This window comes from Lepisma saccharinum, chromosome 30, assembly GCF_977018435.1.
Source record: "Lepisma saccharinum chromosome 30, izLepSacc3.1, whole genome shotgun sequence".
Taxonomy (NCBI): domain Eukaryota; kingdom Metazoa; phylum Arthropoda; class Insecta; order Zygentoma; family Lepismatidae; genus Lepisma; species Lepisma saccharinum.
In genome coordinates this window covers 1,462,104-1,484,332 of record NC_139258.1, presented here as the reverse complement: position 1 = coordinate 1,484,332, position 22,229 = coordinate 1,462,104, and the positions used below count along the sequence as shown (strand labels likewise).

Here is a 22,229-nt window from a genome sequence, read left to right as displayed (position 1 = left end):
CAGTCCAAGGCACACAGGGCACAGTCTCAATCAATTCTGAACGGCCTAAATAACTTTTATTGGCATTTAATAATGAATGTCTATGTTACAGACCCAATATTCCTCACAGGGTTTGTACCCTGAGCATAACTTACCATACAATTTTTTTTCTGCTATTGAAAGAGTACTGCTAAACAAGAAGCAAGTCTTGCATTCTCTAGAATCTGTAGGGAAAAAGAAAATCCAGAAAGTAGAAAACACAACAATTTATTTGTATTTTTGTTTGCTCTCACAAACGATCTGCATGCCCTGCTTTCTCTTTATGGTTAAATTATAAACAAACATTCTTAAGGGAGAAAATGAGTAAACAACAATCTCGGCAAACGAAAGTTTTACCCTGAGCTGGAGTAAGGATATTTCTACATTCGAAAGCCTTCCTGGAAAAAGTTTCCAGACAAAGAATATTGAGTAATTACGAGCAGTATTATATACTGATTACAAAAAGGATTACAGGCTCTGAAAATTAAAAATATTAATTCTATTGAAAGAGAGAAAATTCGGTCAAGTGAGACTTTCCTATCACAACTTTCGATGGCAACATTCGTGGCATGCAGGTTTATTTTGTGCATACAATCGATTAATAATTATGCTTATTATTACATTTTCTTTACCAATGACATAGAATTTGTTACCATGTAAATACACACAAAAGATCTAACAAAATCTTAAATTGATGGAAGTACATTCACCTTTTGTATTCGCTTCATTACTGCATTTTATTTTGAAACTTGTAAACTAATAAATACTCTAATAGAAGAAGTACATAAGTCAAACCGTACAAGTCTCATAACACTGCACTTTATAAGTGCACGCTTGGTGAATATTTCTTACATTTCCTATTCTCTCTTTAATTATCACATTCTAGGAATATATTTTCATCTCTTTACACACACGCACACACACACACTCACGCACGTTCTCTTTTATTTACATTTCTTTCAAGAAATCACTTGACATAATTCATTCAGTTCCTTTCACATTCCAATACGTTACATGGTACGAGAATGCCTTAATCTGATATGCCTCTATTTATCACTGACTTTTAAGAGGTTCTTTTACCAGTAATACACAGATTACACTCCACATGCATCTATTCTATCCTATTCTCACTAATATGTTCTAATGTGGTTCAAAACAAGCTTTGACATGACAACGCAGAACGTTACCAAAGAATAGAGCACGTCCAATCAATATTGCATTAGTAATCATTAAAATACCTACCAGTCGAAAATTGCAACTTTAGTGAAAACTATATCCTTCCAATAATTATCAAACTGCACTAATATGGATACAGAGTGTTGTTTTCAGAAAGCATGAACTAAAATTGAAAGTAATATTCAACAATGGACGTAATCAAAATATAAGTTTAAGAACGTGAGCCGCACTTCTGATACTAGTCGACACGAACCATGATAATTTTGTGCACAAAGAACGCAATAAACCACATTAAAACAAAAGTGAAATGCAAGAACACTTTGGAAAATATTTTCATGATTTTCTTGCTTTTGTCTTAACATGCAAAATAATATGATTAATGACTTGAAATGTTCACTATGTCGCTATACTAAATAATTGAACAGCTAACAAATCTGTTTGAAATCTGATTAATAACTCATCTAAACTAATACAGATTACTTGATTTCATTACACAAGGAAACTACGTACAATTCCCTTTTGTATTAATAGTCATGCACTAATAATAATATATAAATAAGAGGGACTATCTGTATACGTATTATTAACCTGAATCCTAAACAAGATTTGCCTAATTATGAGGCAATCGGAAATCAGAATAAATGGTACAATATCGACCACTAAAATACACTTTCTAAGTATATTTGATTCCAATTACATACGTTGCACATCTTGAGTACATGGTCCCTTCCTAGAACACTAATAGGAAAGTGGAATGCATGCTTCTCCGTTATATAAAGTGGAATCGTTTGATCTTGCTTTCACAGTAAATGTCTTTGTTACCTTTTTTAACTAGGAACAACCTAAGTTCTCAACAGGTATACATTAAAATGATAGTAAAAATGTAAAAATTTTTGCTGCACACAAATTAAGACAGAAAGAAGAATGCAACAGTCCAGTTGTGTCACAGTTATAAGAAATTAAGCTTCCTGGTTTGCTCTTGTTGGACATTTAAGTGGTAAGGAATTATTTCTGTTAATTGACATCTACTCTAAGTAATTTATGTGTAAAGGATAACAAGAACTTATCCTTAATGAAATATATAAGGCATACTTTTGTGTGACTAGCGTCACGTACATGAGAGAAATTCATGCAGTTTTACCCATACATACGTTATTATTATACGTACGCTGATCCGTACGCAAGAAAACATTCACACACATCTATTTTCAAATACCAAGGAACCATTTTGGTGTTACGCTACCAATTTAGTTGTTATATTTTCTTTCCTTAAATTATCATGCATTTTTTTGTACATATTTCTCGCTTTCTTCTCTAATTCTCGCTAGGAAACAAATCTATCCGAAGCAAGTAGATGCACTTCTCTATTGTGAAACTAGCACCCTCCGCACAGCCTGTCTTGATGCACAAGTATTTATTAATTTTTGCTCACTTGCATACTCTTACGATAAATGTGAACAACGAAAGTGGTTTTGCTACAATGTCAGCACGAACCCCGCAACCTGGCAACTGTTTTGTCACTAAGCGAAACTATCCTCACTTTCCGGTGTGCTGAGCAGCTTTATTGGAAATACAACACGTCGGGGACTGCACACTATCGGTTCGGTGTCGGTTCTTTTCTCGAGGAATGTGCTTCCTTCCCGGCAGACAGCCTACTCGCAAGAGGATGGCAGTATACCCAATTCTCGCCGGCTTCCTTGAACATCTGCAACACAGAGAATGAATAAATATTACGGGTGAACCGATGACGATGTCCAGTTGAGACTGCTTTATACGTAAATTACTGTATGTCCCAGCAAAATATAATTTTAAAATGTGTTAATTAAACTTTATTTGTACGTAATGCATTTATACAGAGGCTGTCAGCATATGTTTGACCAAACGCGATTCCTTGCCCCTGCACTCAGAATGAACTCGCCCAACCTTGGTCGGGCATGTTTGTCAGTGTAGTGTGCGAGCTGTGAAACAGTGGTTGTGTTTTCTCACTGGGCCGAAAATCCTGCCCAAACTGAGCCACTTTTGGGAGGAGTACGTTGTGTAACTTTCCAAGCATTTGTGTTTTCTCGCTTGGCCGAAAATGCTGCCAAAACTGAGTCGCTTTTGGGAGGGTTATGTTGTAGCCCTTTATGACGCAAAGTTCAGTGTCAATGATCAGGAAGTAGTGTAAGAGCAAGGATTGTGACGTTACTTTGACTTTAATAATCAAGAATGTGATCGGCAAGTATAAGGATTGCATGACTCCAGCGTTCGGTTCTGCAACAAAGGGGATGAGAACACGGCCGTGCACACAAGCCACCACCAGTATGCAGGTGCAAGATGTGGTTAACAGTTTCCAAAGACATATTTAGACGATTCGCCATCTGTGTTTGGGTCGGTGGATTCTCTTGCATGGCCATGCTGAAGTTTTGCCTGCATACTGGTGGTGGCTTGTGTGCATCGCTGTGTTCTCATCCACTTTGTTGCAGAATCGAACGCTGGGGTCATGCAATCATACTTGCAGATCACATTCTTGATTATTTAAGTCAAAGTAACGTCACAATCCTTGCTCTTACACTACTTCCTGATCATTGACACACTAAACTTTGCATTGTAAAGGGCTACAACATAATGCTCCCAAAAGCGACTCAGTTTTGGTGGCATTGTCGGCCAAGTGAGAAAGCACAAACACTTGGAAAAGTTATACAACGTACTCCTCTCAAAAGTGGCTCAGTTTGGGCAGGATTTTCGGCCCAGTGAGAAAACACAACCACTCTTACAGCTCACATACTCACTGACAAACATGTTGGGCAAGTTCATTCTGAGCACAGGGGGACGGAATCGCTTTTGGTCAAACATACGCTGAACAGCCTCTGTACGTATTAATTTTCATAAAATTAAGTTTGGCTTGTATGTAACCAAGCTACAACAACATCAGACATTTCTTGTCGTTACAAAAACGCAAGGCGAGTTGAAATATTAAACAGGATAGGCAGGGATGTTGGCGGTCGGTCTCAAGTTGCAGGAAAGACAAACACGGTGTCACAGGGTAGGCAAGGAGAGGCAGTGCATAGATGAGAAAGATTTGTCGCAGTTGTTCAGAACATGAGATGAATTTTCTTTTGTACGCAATCATGATACGAAAATACACACGTTAAAAAGATGCTGATAGCTGACATTTGCCTTGTTCTATAATAAAAACATAAAAGTGGTTAATTCAGTGAACACTTTCAGTTGCTACTGGTCGGCCATAAAGAACAGAAAGAGTAAAATTCACATGGTAAGTGGACCCTAATCCACATGAAACTAAAACTGAAATCACTGCAGATTTAGGCATCGTTTATACCACACTTTGCACAGTCATTGGTAAAAGATATGCTATTTTAGACGAATTTTGTGTTTCAAATGTGACCATTACATTGTCATGGAGCGGAAATAAAATTCACCCCCTTTGGCAGGGAGCCTGAGGTCTAGTGGGGGAGGGTGGTGTGAGGGTACTTACTTTAGTGTTCCACTTGCCGCAAGTATCTTTCCTCTCCCTCGCTTCTTCCCGCTGTTTTTGTTCCAAAGCAAATTTTGCAGCCGTTGCTCGCTCAATATCATTAAGGCTGCAAGAAGAAATTCACACTTAATAGCACTGATGTAGTTTCCACACATACATACAGATAAACATAACATATAAGTGAAGACATCTCACAATCTCCAAACTAAGCAAAACTCCATGACATAAACAGCTATCTTGAGCTTATAGGCCTAACAAGCACATACATGGTCAATGGATCAAGTTCAGTCACCATCGCCACCTGATAGGTTGTGTCGTGGTGTGTGTGACCTTTGGAATTGTCAATATGTTTGTAGTAACAGTGTGTGTTTTGTCTTTTACACATAAAGTTCGTTATAAATTATTAAGTGGCAATTTGGTGTTAAATAAATGATGTTGCATTATATGGTGCATATATTTTTAAAATCAACTCTGAGTGCAATATGCATGTCTTTGAATACACAACATAAGTATTAAATGATGGCGAGGAAAATTTGGAATAGAAAATATTAACGGCGCTGTACAGAATTAGGTGAGTTTTGTCTATGATCCCCGGCCGGTTCAAATCCGGGAACTTTTCTAACATTGCAAGTGGCCCCAGCACCCACCCAGCGTCGAATGACATGGGTACCTGGGGGAAACCCTGGGGGGTAAAGGCGGTCAGGGGCATGATGCTGATCACATCACCCCCACTCACGACCAGATCAAGAAAGTTTAGGGCGTTACCCCTACATGCCTTCATGGCATGGTGCTAAGCACAGGGGAGCACTTTACCTTTTACCTTTTCTTGTCTATGATTAATTGGAATTAATTATTGCTGTAGGAATCATGTCGTACATGTCAGGATTTGACAAATATGATCCAGAGGAAGGAACCATCAACGCTTATTTGGAAACGTACTGCTGGGTGTTCAACATTTCTCAGGTTCCTCAGTTCCTCGATTCATATCTGCAGTTGGCACCAAACCTTATGAAGTTTTATGTGAGTTATTCTCTCCAATACTACCAGAGAAGAAATTGTTCAAAGAAATCTCCAATACGGTCATATCTTATTGTTAAGAATAATAGAAACACTGCATTCTATGATGTGTATTTGCTTTGTGCTGCCAACTGGTGGCGGAGTGTAGAACTTATCAATGTTGGTGAGTAGTATGTGTGGTACATCACGGAGTATTCTGTGTTAGCAGTCTCGACTCCATGGACGTTGATTTTTCCTCGTTCGTTCCTTTTCTGTCTGTAATATTCTTGTACGCTAAACACAATATATGCTAGTGCTTGAAATTGATACTTTGACTATTTCTTCAAATAACTTTAACACTTATTACAATCAAAGTAGTAATTTTATAGTTCAACGTTTGAAGTTAAGAAAATGTACGCAGTTGGATTTGGAGAAGGTGGAACCATTTAATAATTCTGTGTATTCAAACACATGCAGTTTGCACCAAGGTGTTGAGTTGATTTTAAAAGATATGCATCGCATAACCAAACATAATTTATTTAACACCAAATTATAGTGGAACCACGAGCAAAACAACCTGCGCAGACCCGCGACTCCTGTGCACCGTACTCCCGTGGCCCGAGGTGGAGGGAAGAAGGGAAAGCTGCGCAGGGACTTTTCGTCCCAAGGTCTTTTTCCTTGTGGTCGATCTATACCACTTAACAATTTATAACGAATTCCATGTATAAAAGACAACACACAATCTGTTACTACTAACATATTGACAACTCCAAAGGTCTTGTAAACTAGTCCATTTATATACATAGCGTCACACATGACACTTTGCTACTTCTTCTTTTCAAGTAACTCCTCAAAGGTCCTCACAATGCTTGGGCAACAATGAAATCTTCGGAGCTCCCAGTGAGGGATCGAATTAGGTGAGAGTGCTATTTGGGATGGCCTGCTCACTCTGTTTTTAATGCTGAAGAACTAAGTCACATTGTACAGAGTGGGCATACACAGCCTTTTTAATTTCGACACTACGATGGTTATGGTATGCTGGATATGGACACACAACAATAATAACCCATGGTGCAACAGCCTGCGAGGGCCAGTGCCTACCTACTGACTGTCAGCCCCACCAGTTACGGGGTGGTCAAGGTGACGAACCCCCAGTAGGGGTTGCCATGACCAGGTTACGCTACTCATTCGTAGCTCCCCAATTTCCTCACAAGGTGGGTGGCCACCGGTCCCACACAGAGGCTGAAATCTCAGGAGAGAAGTTGTTACGCTTCCCCCCGGAGACTCGAACCTGCGTGTGTCCCGTAACCGGAGCCGAAAGACCTGACGCTTTAGACTGCACAGCCACGGTGCGGGACATGATATGGACACATACATGATGGTTTAAGAGTTTAGAATATTGATATGGAGACTGTCATTTTCATAGCACAGCGCACGTGCATCAATATGTTATTAAGACTTTTCCCGGGTGGGCGACTAAGAGGTTCTGACGATTACCCAGCTCTCTTCCTGTGGCCTCCAAGATGTCCTGACCTCAACACCTGATAATGCTCTCTGGGGGTTCATCAAACAGTCAAAAATAATAGGCCGTGGAAGATGCCTTCATGAATGTGACCCCACATTATCTCCGTAAACATCTGCAGAACATTGCTTAGCATTTGTCTGTGGTACGAAAGTGACCGTCTCCATACAGATGTTCTGGACTCTTAAACAATCGGGTATTGTCCATACCAAGCATTCAACCATAACCATCGTAGTGTTGAAAATAAAGGGTACGCCCACTTTGTGACAACTCTGTAGATAATTTAATCTTTCTGTTTGTAAGTCGAACCTTTGTCAATTTTCTCCCAGCTCCTGAAAATGGAATAAGGGAGTGCTTAACATTTGAAGTGAATAAATAAAATAGGAGTAGATGAACGTAGAGCATTACCTCAGCCCTGCTGTAACTTCCTTCCATAACCGTCGGGACTCATGCTCCAGCTGCTCAGCAATAGGCTTCACTTTTTTCTTGTTTATTACCATCTGATTCACATCAACAAAGGTCTCTGTCCTCTGTAGAAGGAAAGGAAGAAACAATTAACACAGAATGTGGTTCTCATAATCAATACAGTAAAACCTCGATTTCACGTTTTTCAGGAAACCAAGCTGAAACAACTTCAAATACAGGAAAATGTAAAATCCGGGAATGCAAAATCGGGGTTCCACTGTATACAGGGTGGACCATTTAAGTTAAAAACTCAAAATGTCTTACAAACGAAGCATTTTTGAAAGAAATGTTTGAAATAAAAGGTAATTGACTTTAAGGGGGAAAGAGAACGCTATTATGTATATTATAGTAGGCGGCCATTTTGAAGGTCACTCAATTTTAAAACACGGAAAGCTATTTTTTGTTTAATATTTTTATTCCTCTTAAACAACTCTTGTAGAGCCTGTTCTTCTATTAATCTTGTAGTTTCACAGATATTTGACAAACTTTAATTGAAACATTTCTTTCGAAAATAAACAAACCATGTATGGAATTGACAACAATAATTGGTCAGCAGTAAAAGAACTTAAAAATTAAGAGTGGAAAGGATGAGAGAAAGGAAGGATGAAAGAAGAAGGAAGAATAATGAAGAAAGAAGACAGGGGGGAAGGCGTAAAGGAGATAAGGAATCTGTTTAGGTCCATTAGTGGAGGAATTGATAAGGCACAGACTCTCATCAGGTACCTGTCAATCACCTGTCAGGCAGTGTCAATTACCTGTCAGGAGATTCCACACTCAGGAATTCCTCACAGGAAATGTTCTAAGATAAGGACTGGTGCCTTCCTGTTGTTTTGTGTATGGACCCTGTCTATTGTGAATATTCATCTGAAGAAGACCCTGTTAGAAGGTGGAAACATTACCTTTTTATTGTATATATTTTTTATAATATAAATTCTGCCTTGGTCAGTATTTTAATGTTTTATTAAAATAACTTGTTTCTTTCTGTAGGAAATTGTCTATCTGTAGATTTTGATCCTTGAAATATTAAATGTTCTTGTCCAGTGGGCAAGGTTAGCAGATCACTGTCCCAAATTATGGACACAATGATTCAGAGTAAATTACATACATACATATATAATTTACTGAATAATGTCAGGCAATTTCACACATTTTCAATTAAAAAATTATGAATTTCAAAATGAGTGGAAGAATATATGAGGTGGTAAACAAAAGAGGACAAATGGGGTGGACTACATCAAAGAGTTTGAAGATTACTATGGAACAGGGATGTACCTATGAAATGCAAGAAGGCAATATACAAGACATACTATGCGCCAATAATTACATACGGAGAATTGGACAATGACAGAGAGAGACAAAAGAAAGAAGCAGGCAGTGGAGATGAAATTTTTAAGGGCTATATTGGGGAAGACTAGAAGGGATAGAATAAGGAATGAGGAGATCCGACAGACAGTGGGTGTGGTGAAGCTTCAGGACAGGATAGATCAGGCACAGATGAGATGGTTCGGACACATGAAGAGGATGAATGCAGAAAGACTACCAGTAATAGCTTACAATGCACAAGGAGTGGGAATAAGGCCAAGCGGGAGACCAAGATGTCGGTGGAAAGAGTAGATAGAGGAGAGTGTTAGGAGAAGAGGACAAGATTGGAACACAGTGGAAAGAGAGGAGTGGTGGAAGACCAGAAGAAAATGAAGAGGCTTGACCCAGCCAGAGGCAGGAAACTGCAAAGGATGATAATGAAGAATCAATAACACGATCAAGTCTAACAATTCATATAACTGTTGGAAGAGACACCGGTCTCATCAGTAGGGCATCTGACTGCCACATGGGAGACTCTGGTTCGATTCCCAGGGTGGGTGATCTAAGGTCAGAATTTCTCTAGCCTTGTTCCCACATATAGCAGCTCTGGGGCTGACCCAGCCTCATATCATATCAAAGGCATGGGTGTCCGGAAGAGGAGGGCATGGCCTCCCCCTGGAAAATGAACGTGTACCTAAAAATTATATATTTCACACATAATTTCATTTCAATCACAGTAATTTATGTTAATTATTATAAATTCGTTGAAGAAACATGATAATTTCAGACTGAAATAGTGTTGTTTGAGAGGGCATCACTATTTTGGAGGAAAATATGTCCCCTTAGCCCCCCCCCCCCTGGAAAAAAATTACCTTGCTTGCCCTGGAAAAAACCCTGTGGGATAAAGGCAGCCAGAGCATAGTACTCCAAAATAGCCAAGATCAAGAATGTGTGGAGCCCTACCTTCATATTTCCTAAATGTGCCTTCGTGGCATGGTGCTATATGCACGGGAACTGTTGGAAGTACATATTTCTAATCATCGTGTACATAAAACTTTGCAATCAACTGAAAGACACATACCTTACTCTAAATAAAAGATACACCTGACGTACAGTAGCACTCAAAACACCCTTCCTTACCCCATCAGCCCACTTCGCCTCCATGGCTCCATTCCAAAGTCCAGCCACGCTGAGGAACGGCTTCTTCTCGTTGGGCTTGAAGGCCTCGGCCGTGATCCTATTCTTCTTTCCTCCATAGAAAGGCTTCGTCAGGAACTCTATGTTGGCAGAATACCCAGTCTTGGCACACGTGATCGACACCGAACCCCCTAGCTCAATCCATGGCACCGTCAATATGGACCTAAAACATGCCAGACACGTTATCTACCCATACAACACATAACACAAGTACATGAATTGTTGTAAAAGGGTGGCTACTCTAGGACAATTCCCGGTTTTCAAGGAGAACTTTCAAAAAATTTAGGAGTTCTAGCAGATGTTTTCTCTATTTCAACCTTACGTATTACCGCCTCTCACCACCTACATATATGTCCACACAAATATATTAACAATATAAAGGGTCTGTTGTGATTCCAATGTATTGAGAAAATTTCTCTCTTTCTCTCCATCCTTCTTTCAGCTCTCTCTCTCATTCCTTCTTTCTTTCCTTCTCTCCTTTTTCTTTCCTTCCCTTTCCAGAGAGAGAGAGTGAGAAAGTAGAGAAAGAGAGAGAGAAAGTAGAGAGAGTGAGAGAGAGAAAGTAGGGAAAGAGAGAGAAAGTAGGGAAAGAGTGAGTGAGAGAGAGAGAAAGTAGAGAAAGAGTGAGAGAGAGAGAGAAAGTAGGGAAAGAGTGAGAGAGAAAGTACAGAAAGAGTGAGAGAGAGAAAGTACAGAAAGAGAGAGAAAGTAGAGAAAGAAAGAGAGAGAGAAAGTAGAGAAAGAAAGAGAGAAAGAGAAAGTGAGAGAGAGAAAGAGAGAGAAAGTAGAGAAAGAGTGAGTGAGAGAGAAAGTAGAGAATGAAAGAGAGAGAGAGAGAAAGAGTGAGTGAGAGAGAAAGTAGAGAAAGAGAGAGAAAGTAGAGAGAGAGAGCGAGAGAGAGAGAGAAAGTGAGAGAGAGAGAGAAAGTGAGTGAGAGAGTGAGAGAGATAGAGAGAGAGGTATAGAAATAGAGAAACCTCTCAGAAGAGAGAGAAGGGAGAGAGGGAGAAGAAGAGACAGAGAGAAACACCTCTCTCTCTCTCTCTCTCTTTTTCTTCTCTCTCTCCCCTCCCTCCCCCCCTCTCTCTCTCTCTCTCTCTCGCAGACTCAAGACTCAAAAAAACATCTCCAAACAGCTCCAAACAGAAGTCACAAATGTTACAGGATGTGCTGATCTACGAAAAACTGTCAATTGTATGAGAATTTCAAACTCCAATTTACCTAATCAACCTGAAGATACCTGATCTTGCAATAATCTTCTGCCTGTCAGACAGATTGTTCTGCAAAGGACACTGACCAAGTAAACGGATTGAGAGAATTCTGTTTTATTCTCCACGCAGCTTCTCTTTTCATCGATATGGAGTTTTAAGGCCACTTTATGCACAGTAAGGCTAATCAGGACTGGACCTACAGTTTAAAGTGTGCCTCCTTCAGGTATTGAACCCAGGACCCCTTCATTACAAGGCGATGACGCTACCACTGCACCATCAGGAGGCCACAGCTTCTCTTTTCGTTTGCCAATAAAAATAAAAGCTAAACTGTGAAAATCCTGGCTCAGGGCACTTGCAAATGTATGAATTCATTTGGATTAATAAAAGTTGCAATTTTCCGCCACCAGGTTGAAATGTGGCACTGTACTTCCATGATGGGTTGTAATAATGACGAAAACTGTTCCAATTGGTTATGGATTTGCCTTTACCTTGCAATAAACGAGAGATTATTTTCTCGCAACTTCCAGCCACTAACAAATGTCTTTCTAATTAATATCTCGGCTACATCACTTAACATGAGTGCTGAACAAAAGTTAGGAAGTGATCACCATGCCATTAAATAAGATAGAACGTGCATTGCTGGTGAAGTTGTTTTATCAGAATGGTAGTCATAGTGCAGCTGCAATGCGAGGTTATCGTCATGCGAAAGGACTTTGAAGGGGGCCCATCATGACGCATGGGTTAAGAAAGACAATGAAGAAATTTGAAGAGACTGGAGAACTGGGTGTTGCAGCAGGAATGGGTTGCTGGCTGATTGCAGAAGTTGTCACCAAAGTGGTTATTGCAGTGGCGGATAGACCCTCTTGTTCCCGATACTGGAGCAGTTTACGTCATTATTACAACCCATCATGGAAGTACAGTGCCACATTTCAACCTGGTGGCGGAAAATTGAACTACTTTTTTTTTTATCACCATCCTCTTTCCCATGGTCTGCATAGTGGACTCACCAAATTTCAGAGTTTTACGATGCCTCAAACAGGCTACAGTGGGCTCCAAGTTGGGTAACTTTAATTCTGGCCACCCAGTATGTGTAGCTTGAAAAAGTTCAGGGAAACCAGAACGAAATGTCGCAGATAAAATCAAATAAAAAAACATTAAAAATAACTGTTAGATTATTTTGCATGTACTAAAAGTGGTTCTATGAACCTTCAAGAAGAACATTAACTTATTCCATAATTGTGAAGCTTCTGCATTTCTTTTCGAAAACCCTTCCGTTGCCTGTGAAAGCACCTTCACACAATTTCCGTGAACTTTGTCTCTTAAAACCTCCAGTGGTTCAAACAAGTGGTAATTGGACAGTCAAATGAATGTTTTATGCTGGATGAGACGAAATATCCCACTCAAGGTTGCAGAGGGTTGTCATCAACAAAGCATAAGTGCATGAGAACGATCATTATTGAACAGGGGTGTATACAGAATTTTCCATCTACAGGGTGTATCTATAAATTGGAGTCAAAATGACTATAAATTGAACCTTTGTAAAAAGATTTAGGGGGGCTGAGCCGATGCCGATGTATTGGAATCGGCCCATACCAGTGGTATCGGAAAGTACTGGTTGGAATTCATCTACCGATACCAGCCGATACTTTTCTGGCATTTGTGTCTTTCACGGGGTCCGCAAAAACGGGGTCCTTTGAACTACAGACCATGAAGGGCCTTGGCTTACCTACCGGCTGCCGGTCTCCCTCCACGCTTTCCTTCACCTTTAAGCATGGAGATCTTCAACCAGTATTGGAATAGTCGGGGAATCAGCCCGACGTATCTCCAGCCGTTATAGTAGGACTCCGCGACTGGATTACGCTTACTCATTCAAAGCTCCCCAATTTCCTCACGATGGGGGATTGCCACCGGCCCTATACACAGGTCGAAATATCGCCGAGACTGAACCCGAGATCAAACCCATGCCGTAATGCAGTCGTCATCCAAAGCAAGGTGCCTTAGACCGCATGGCGACGAGCCCTAAAAATTATTCATTTGTAACACTGCTTGGCACATTTTGCTCACATATTACAACATAACTTACCATATTTGCCAGTGTATAAGATGCACATCCTTTTTTTGTACATGTTTTTGATGAAAAAGCTTCATCACTGAATTTATAGTTAATTGATAGTATTACCAAATCTAAAGTAACATGTGGAGCAAATAACTTACCTAATCTAATTAGGAAAGAATACATTTTAATCTCCTTCCCCACACACCGCAAGAACAAAGAAATTGTCTAACTCAGAACAGAACAACATTTCCAGAATTGAAGGCAAATGAATATCGGGGTAGAAGATGAACCCTGTTTCTCAGATCTATTTTTAACCCCTTAAGTGTGGAGGGCGTATATATACCAGGTGTGCTGGTTAATAATTCTTAATTTCGTCGCTGGATGGCGCTGGAAGCAAGGGTTGGTGCACAGTCTCAACTGTTATGTCAGTGTGTTGCCAGGACAGTACCTGTCAAAACGCCGTGGATGTGCAACCGAGTGATCGTGATATTGGGTTTGTGTGGGGAAAATGTTGACCTTCAAACCAAATAAGGGGCATGTGCAGCACGTCCTGCCTTTCTTGTTCAATCAAAAGAAAAACGCGAGTGAAAGCCATCGTATCCTTGTGGAAATGTACGGTGGCAATGCCCTAACGAAAAATGCGAGTGTACGTTGGTTTCGACGATTCAAAAGTGGTGATTTCGACTTGAAAGACAAAGATCGTCCGGGCCAGCCGAAAAAATTCCAAGACAACGAATTGCAAGCATTGTTGGATGAAGACGATAAGCAAACGCAACAACAACTGGCAGAGAAGTTAAATGTTGGTCGCCAAACCATATCTGATCATCTTCATGCCATGGGAAAGACCCACAAGGTAGGAAAATGGGTCCCACATCATCTGAACGACAGACAAATGGAAAAGTGAAGAACGGTGTGTGAAGTGTTGCTTTTTTGGCATGAAAGAAAGTCTTTCTTGCATCGGATAGTGACTGGGGACAAAAAATGGATCTACTTCGAGAACCCAAAATGCAAAAAGTCATGGGTTGACCCAGGACAACTTTCAACACTGATCGCAAAACCGAATAGGTTCAAAATGAAGAAGACAATGCTGTGCATTTGGTGGGATCAGAAGAGTGTGGTGTACCATGAGCTTCTGAAACCAGGTGAAGCAGTGAATGCCGTTCGCTACCGTCAACAACTCATCAATTTGAACCATGCATTGATGGAAAAGTGCCCAGATTGGGCGACAAGACATGGAAAAGTGATTTTGCAGCACGACAACGCCTCATCACACACAGCAAAAGGCGTCAGAGACAACCATTTCTGCACTTGGCTGGGAATTCTTGCCCCACCCGCCATACTCACCAGACTTAGCCCCTTCGGACTACCACTTGTTTTCATCGATGTTCACTCACTTTCCCAGCAACACTTCAATAATTACGAAGATGTCGAACTATGGCTTGCTGACTGGATAACCTCAAAATGTGAACAATTTTTCTGGAAGGGCATCCACAATTTGACAGACAGATGGGCAAAATGTATAGCTAGCGATGGTGCATACTTTGAATAAAGTATTTGTTACCTTTCTCCCCAGATACACTTGTTTTCTTTCGGATCAATTAAGAATTATTAACCGGCACACCTGGTATATATGCCTTATATTTGTTTAAACTATATTTGATTTATTGTGGCATATATAGTCACACAGATGTTTGCTGTAGTAGAAACAAAAAAATAGTAGCAAGAGAGGAAAAAGATAAAAAAAAAGAAGATGAAACTAATTTTTCCCTTCTTCTTCTTTCCTTCCGTCTTTTTCCTCTCTTGCTACTAATTTTTGTTTCTACTACAGCAAACATCTGTGTGACTATATATGCCACAATAAATCAAATATAGTTGAACCAAACAAAGCATATATATATATACACACGCCTTCCACACTACAGCAGTACAATGCAGAGGGCGTACACTGAATTTGACAAAAAAAACTACATTTTCCACTAGCGACTTGTTCAACAAATTCCACACTTATGGGGTTAAAGGGGAAAAGTGCATCTTATACACCAGCAAATACAGTATTTCACGAGGGTGTGAAGTTCTGGATCATTAGGATTTGTAAGTTTAACCAGTTTGAGCTCAATACAGTTCCATGCAGAGTACAGAATGATTCTAATTTATATTTGAGTTAGCCTCTACAAGAAACTCCGTGTAGCTACATTGAGAGCCAAGGCTTGCCAAGCAGCTTTTTGATTGGTTGACACATAGTCAGTATATCGAGTGCCATCGCCAATGTTTTCTGGCATTCGAGACTGGAGACTGCTACTTCATCTTGTCAAGTAGCTCCCAAAAGTCCTCATGATGCTGGGTCAACACCGAAATTTTGGGAGCTCTTACTGGGAACTTCAACTAATTGCACAGCCATGAAATTAGGCGGGTGACAGAAGTTGGCGCTGTTGCCACGTCGGAGCACAATCCCGTGTGTTCGGAGGTTTAAGAGAATGAAAGCTCTCGTTGTAGACTTGGTCTTTGTAATCCATGCGATACAAACTTGTAGCATTTGCTCGAAAGGTCAGGGAGAAAGATCGGTCTGATGCTCGAACTAGGCAAAGCAGCCCGGTTGACGGGAACCAGCAACTTTTGTTCCGCTCTCGGTTTGCTCTTCCCATATGTGGCACCAGCACAATTCTGCCCAGATGTTTTTAGGATGGCTTACACTAAAGGTGAGAGTGCTAATCAATTTGCTATGCAGGAGCACTTGAACTCTCTTCATTCTTGCATACTTGCACCTTTTACAAATCTTTTGTGTTACCTAAAATTGAATACTGTTTTCCGATCTGGTCTATGGCATGCCCCTCAAATTTAGATAGACTAAATTCCGTCCTAAATTTCTTCCTGGCCATTGTTCGACACCGAATTCCGTCCACAAAACACTTGCAAAAGTCCATCCTCCTGCAAATGTTAAATATCCAAACTCCTCAAGAGAGACATAGACTGGCTGACCATATACAGCGTGTCCACAATGAGACTCCAACATTTTGAAAGTCTACAACTTTTTCATTTTAAATTGTACAGCTGTGATTCCGGAAGAAGCAGAAGCAGAAACTCAAAAAGTTTATGTGGTAACGTTTTAGTGCGTGCAATAGCCGTAGTGGTGCTGCAGCAATCGATTGTTTGAAAATGGAGATTCCAAACGAGCGTGCACAGGTTGTGTGGTGGTGTGCAGAAACGAAATCACTTATTCAAGTGCAACGAAACTTTCGTCGTGTGTACAATAAGGATCCTCCGACATTCACGACTATAAAGAAGTGGTGTGATCAGTTTTTGGCGACCGGCAATGTTTTGAAAGGACACTGTGGTGGTAAACCCAGAATCCAGGAACAGGTTGTAGAAAATGTGTGGAGGTCATTCGAAAGGAGTCCACAGACGTCAGTAAGACAAGCAGCGAGAGAGCTTGGTATGAAACGGTCGACAGTTCACACAGTTCTTCACTGCTTGTCTTACTGACATCTGTGGACTCCTTTCGAATGAACCTGTGCACGCTCATTTAGAATCTCCATTTTCAAACAATCGAGTGCTGCAGCGCCACTACGGATATTGCGCGCACTAAAATGTTACCACATAAAACTTTTTGAGTTTCTGCTTCTGCTTCTTCCGGAATCACAGCTGTACAATCTGAAATGAAAAAGTTATAGACTTTCAAAATGTTGGAGTCTCATTGTGGACACGCTGTATTTCTACATAAAATAGTGAGGCAACATCAGAAGTGACCGCCTTCTTCAGGAAATTCACTTTCGTGTGCCTGCCCGCTCAACAAGAAGCACTCAACTTTTTGTTTCTCAGAAGCCGAGATTGTGCCTCATCCAGCGCTCTCTGTTTCATAGACTGCCCAGTGAATATAATGATCTAGGAAGCCAAATAGACATTTTTGAAAATCTGGACCGTTTTAGAAGCAAGGTAACTAAAAGCATGTAAGTCTCTTAACCACATGTCATTTTTCTATGTCATTATTTATGTCCTTATGTTCTATAAAATCGTTCCAATGTAAAATGGCTAACACTGTATTTGGAATCTTCTATTAAATAAATAAATGCATAATTGTTGTAAAAGCAGTCTGATCCAGCTGACTTACCTGCCATAGCCATTTGGAAATGTGACAATATACTCCTCATCATAGTCCAACACGGAAACGCAGCCTTGTCCTATATTGTGCACCCCAACCGACAGCCCAAAGAACTTGGATTTCGTCCACACGTGGGCACAGAAACTGATCCTCTTATTGTAATGCTCAGCATAAAATGCTGAAACTGAAATATGAAAAGAAAAACTATGTAAGCTCATAAATATATCAGTAAAAACTATGGTTTTACTTTTCATTAAAGATGGTATTATATAAATATAAATTTTGTTTACAATCTTAAAATTTCACAGGAATGGGGCAGATAACCAGTACTCAATAGGAGGAACAACACTGTTAGATGAAAATTACTGGTACTAAATATTTATTGACTTATAAATATGGTTTCACAAGCACAAAGAAAAACACTTTTTTTTTTTTGTAATTTTCATGTTCTCTGAAATATAGAAACTGTCATTACAAACAAACACTACATATGCTGACCAAGGCAGTCTATATTTGAAAAGATTTTTTTTTATTTTTAGTTTAGATTCAAGTCTAAGGAAGATCCTGATAAGATGATTGAAACGTAACGTTTTTTAAGTGTTTTTCTTTTACTGAAATATAAGACTCACTTGGTTAGCATATGTAGTGTTCTTTTCTGCCATGGAAACAAGGCTTAACACATTAACTGCGATGGAACTATATATAGACTCTAAAAATGGACATTTCTTGCAGGAGCATCTACATATAGATGGTATTTCAAAATTAAAGGTTCTTGTATTGCAGCAAGTCATTTTTATACACACCAATGTTTTGTGCTTTTAGTAGTCTATGTGGGCTATTGGCAATGCTTTGTCAGATACTGAAAAATATTTTTTGGTAATATGGAGTTAGAGCCAGCTTGTCTAGTTGGTAGGGTGTTTGACTGCCATTTGGAAGACCCAGTTTCGAATCTTGGAGTGCTTTTTCCAAGGTTGGAATTTTACCAGTCTTGTCCATGCATAAAGCGGCTCTGGGGCTCACCCAGCCTTAAAAAAATGGATACCTGGCGGGTAAAGGTGGCCGGAGCATGGTGCTGTTCACATCACCTCCAATTTGGTCGAGATGAAGAATATGTTGTGGGACCCTACACCCAAATGCCCTTCATGTGCCTTCATGGTATGGTGCTGTGAACTTTACCTGTAACCCTACCTAGTATGGAATGTCTATTTGCAGCAGAGTCTCAGCTTCATTTTGCAAAAAAGTATTTTTATAATTATTTTGTTGAATTATTTACGATGACGCAAATTTGCAATTGCATCTACATATAGATGATTTCTTTTTGGACGCACTTCCCTTCAAGGTCGCCGCAGGGAAGGGGTTAACCTTTACAGTCCCGATCGGTCATGTGCTGACCGATGGCATCTTTGGCCACAGTCCCGGTCGGTCATACCTTGACCGATGGAACAGAACCTTTTTTCGTCACCTTGCAACCCTGTTCATTTACTGTGCTCATGACTCGAAGTGCGTGGAACTTGAAACCAAGAGTCTATATCCATCGACAGCGACACTGGTGCTCTTCAACTCCCTAACATCGTCGGCAGCAGCTGGTGATTCAGAGGATGAAGAACTTCTTCCAGAGAGATGGGAGCGGCCAGGGGCAGGCAGTGTGGGGCCTACAGTCCCAGAGTTTTTTTTTTTTTTTTAATTTTTTTCTTTGGATGGCAAAAGGCATTCGGAACAAAATAAATATTGAATTATAATGTAGACATGTGCTTGCAAATAGGACATAGAATTTGTTCCTGTCTCATGTCTCAACAGGGAGGGGGGAGAGGCAAAATTTTGTATTTTTTCTTGTTTTCAATTTTCACATTTGAAGCCATGAATAATAACAAATACATACTGATAGCAACACTTCATCTTTTCTATGTCAAAGTACATTTTATTCTTAGTAAAATGTTTCTTGTATCACTAAATTATCTGCCATAGAAAGGAAGCTATAACGATTTTTGCTAAACCTTACAAAACTCGTTTAAATGGCCTGGGACAGAGGTAAAAACTGCATAAGCGCCACGGGACTTTAAAAGGTTAATCATGTTACCATTGTCATTACAAATGTATTTGAAAAAACAACATGAAAGCAAATATTTAATTTTAGTTATTTAATCAGAAAACACTTACTGGGAGGATGATGCGACACCTGCTCTGCAATGAACGTAAGCTGATTCCGGGAGCACCATGGTATGGGGCCATCGTTAACCAGTTCGTTCCCAGGCTCAATGCACTTGACCTCGGGAACATCCCAGTGGCAGCGAAAGACTTCTCCCAATATGGGATTGTACGGCTTCTTGGCCACCTCGCTCTTCCGACCAGCATGGTAGGCGGACAGGTACCACCTCAGGACTTGCACCATGCGATCCTTCGGATCGGCAAAATCAGAAATTCTGCAAAAAGATACATTATTTATTAACTCAGGATAAATTCATTTCCACACAACACACATCAATAGTTTTTCTTGTATGTACGCATTGCTTGCATTATAGAATTATTTTCCTGTAGTTTATGATTATTACATAGTCATATATTACATCATGTAATGTTATTACATTACATGTCAATTCATATCATCGAAGAGAAGCATTTGATTAAAAAGAGAAGGGTTTTAAAAAGATTAACGGGAAACACAGAGTTGAATGTCTGGGAAGCTTCGTTCATTGCAGAAGAACACTGGAATAATTAAATAATGAAAATGGTAACATAGATCCAGTATGGAGTTTTCTTTTTCACAAATGGAGTAAGCCACCATCTTTAAAATTTAATGTAACAGAAAACATCACGAGACTTTGTGAAAACAATGATGAATTTGAATTACCTGATGATATTTGGGATTCATAATTTTAAAAAAATCTGAAATAAAAATAAAACAGACTGCTTCTTTTCAGAGTTAAGTTGATATATTACAACAATGTAACATTGACAACATCAATTATATAACGGATTATTTTTGTTTAAAAAATTACTAACCATTGTTATAACTGTATCTTTAGTCAAAATGAAAATAAATGTCTGATGAAAGGAGCGTGTGTTCTCCTGAAACGTCACAAAGAAAAACTGTTTACTTATGCTTGTAATAAACGTAAACTACAGGAAAATAAAACACATCAAGGACATATTTAGGGGGAGGGGGGCGTTCGGATCCCCTAAAATACTTACCAAGTACTAAAAAAATAAAAACATACTTGTTTAGGGGCATTCCATTCACGGGTGGGACACGCAGATTACATTTCGATATTAAAGTAACTATTCTACTGATAATTAAGCAACATCTTTTTTACAGTTTCTGTGCAATGAAATATGAAACTTAACACTGCTGATTATGCATAATTACACTTAAAATACAGTAAAACCTCGTTAATCCAGACTAATGGGGGGATAAGTTGACCAGTTTAATGAAAGTCTGGATTAACTGATACGAGGGTGGATCATTAAGTATCGCGCAACAATTTTTTCCCGCGATGTTATTGTGGCTGGGATGTTGAAATTTTACACATGTATAGTTTGAAGTTCGCGTTAGATACGGCATTTGTTCGATCAGGTATAACTCTTGCGGTAGAAACGTGAACTTCTTAACAAAGATGGCACGCATGTTATTGTCGTCAACTTGTGAAAAGCAAAGAGTTGTAGTTCGTTTTTGGTGGGCGAAAGGACAAAACCCTAGTGAAATTCTCAGGGAAATGTTGGGCGTGTATGGTCAAAACTGTTTGGACCGTAGCAACATATCAAGGTGGTGCACATTCTTTCAAGGAAGCCGTGTGAACCTTGTTGACTCGTCATGTTCCGGGCGACCAGTAACAGCTGCACGGAATGTTACAGCCATTGAGCAGGCAATTCTCAACAACCAGCGGATCCATCTCAGAACCTTGTTAGGGCGGTTCAACATTTCAGACTTCCATCTGTTTGGCCCATTGAAGAAATTCCTAGGTGGCCAATGCTTCAATTCCGATGAAGAAGTGCAATCGGTTGTGCACAGATGTCTGTTGACACAGTTCTATGAACAGGGTATATTAAAACTAGTGTCACGATGGGGAAAATGTGTTGAAAGACTTGCCTCTTATGTCGAAATGTAGCTAAAAGATGTGGTTTCAATGTGTAAAATTTATGTTGTCTTACCTATTAAACTTCTTTTTTTAAAAATTGTTGTGCAATACTTAATGATCCACCCTCGTATAACCTAAAAGAACAGTAGAAAGTGCATTAAAACTTCGTTTATAGCAACAAACACATTTATTATGGTGCATTTAAAGGGCATAGGCCTAAATACGCTATACAGTACAGTAAAATGTAAAGCAATACTGTACATAGAATGCAGTACGTACATATGCGATATGACGAATGCAATTGTTGACTTCTGGCCACATTTAAAACCTTGCATTCTGCTTTTATTTCCTTTTGCCTGTCCGGATTAAGCAAAGTCAGACTTATTAGGGTCCGGATTAACGAGGTCTTACTGTAGTTTCCCACATTTGTAGCTATATATATGATTGATTTGCTTTATTTTAATTCACTTTTTTGTGCCACTTTTGGCTAATATGAAAAGATGAATGAGGATGAGTGCTGACATGATGAATAGACACTCGCAAGCATCCATGCCAAAGCCGGGATTCAAACCCGGGACCCTTGGCGTCGTAGTGCGATGTGCTAACCACTCAGCCATGGGGGCCAGCAGAACAATTTTG

General features: G+C 39.8%; 1 protein-coding gene across 4 annotated transcripts in view; it reads right to left on the bottom strand.

Moving 5' to 3' along the window:
- Positions 1-230: 230 nt before the first annotated feature.
- LOC145981899 (oxysterol-binding protein-related protein 9) overlaps positions 231-22,229 on the bottom strand; it is a 340,511-nt gene continuing 318,512 nt past the window's right edge. For all 4 annotated transcript variants that reach the window (XM_083115391.1, XM_083115393.1, XM_083115392.1 and 1 more), the window contains 6 exons: positions 19,675-19,937; positions 17,527-17,701; positions 10,098-10,317; positions 7,599-7,720; positions 4,673-4,778; positions 231-2,899 (listed from right to left, as the gene is read on the bottom strand). In XM_083115391.1, the coding sequence (XP_082971517.1) occupies positions 2,789-2,899; positions 4,673-4,778; positions 7,599-7,720; positions 10,098-10,317; positions 17,527-17,701; positions 19,675-19,937 (997 nt within the window). In that variant the 3' untranslated portion in view covers positions 231-2,788. The remainder of the gene's footprint in view (positions 2,900-4,672; positions 4,779-7,598; positions 7,721-10,097; positions 10,318-17,526; positions 17,702-19,674; positions 19,938-22,229) is intronic.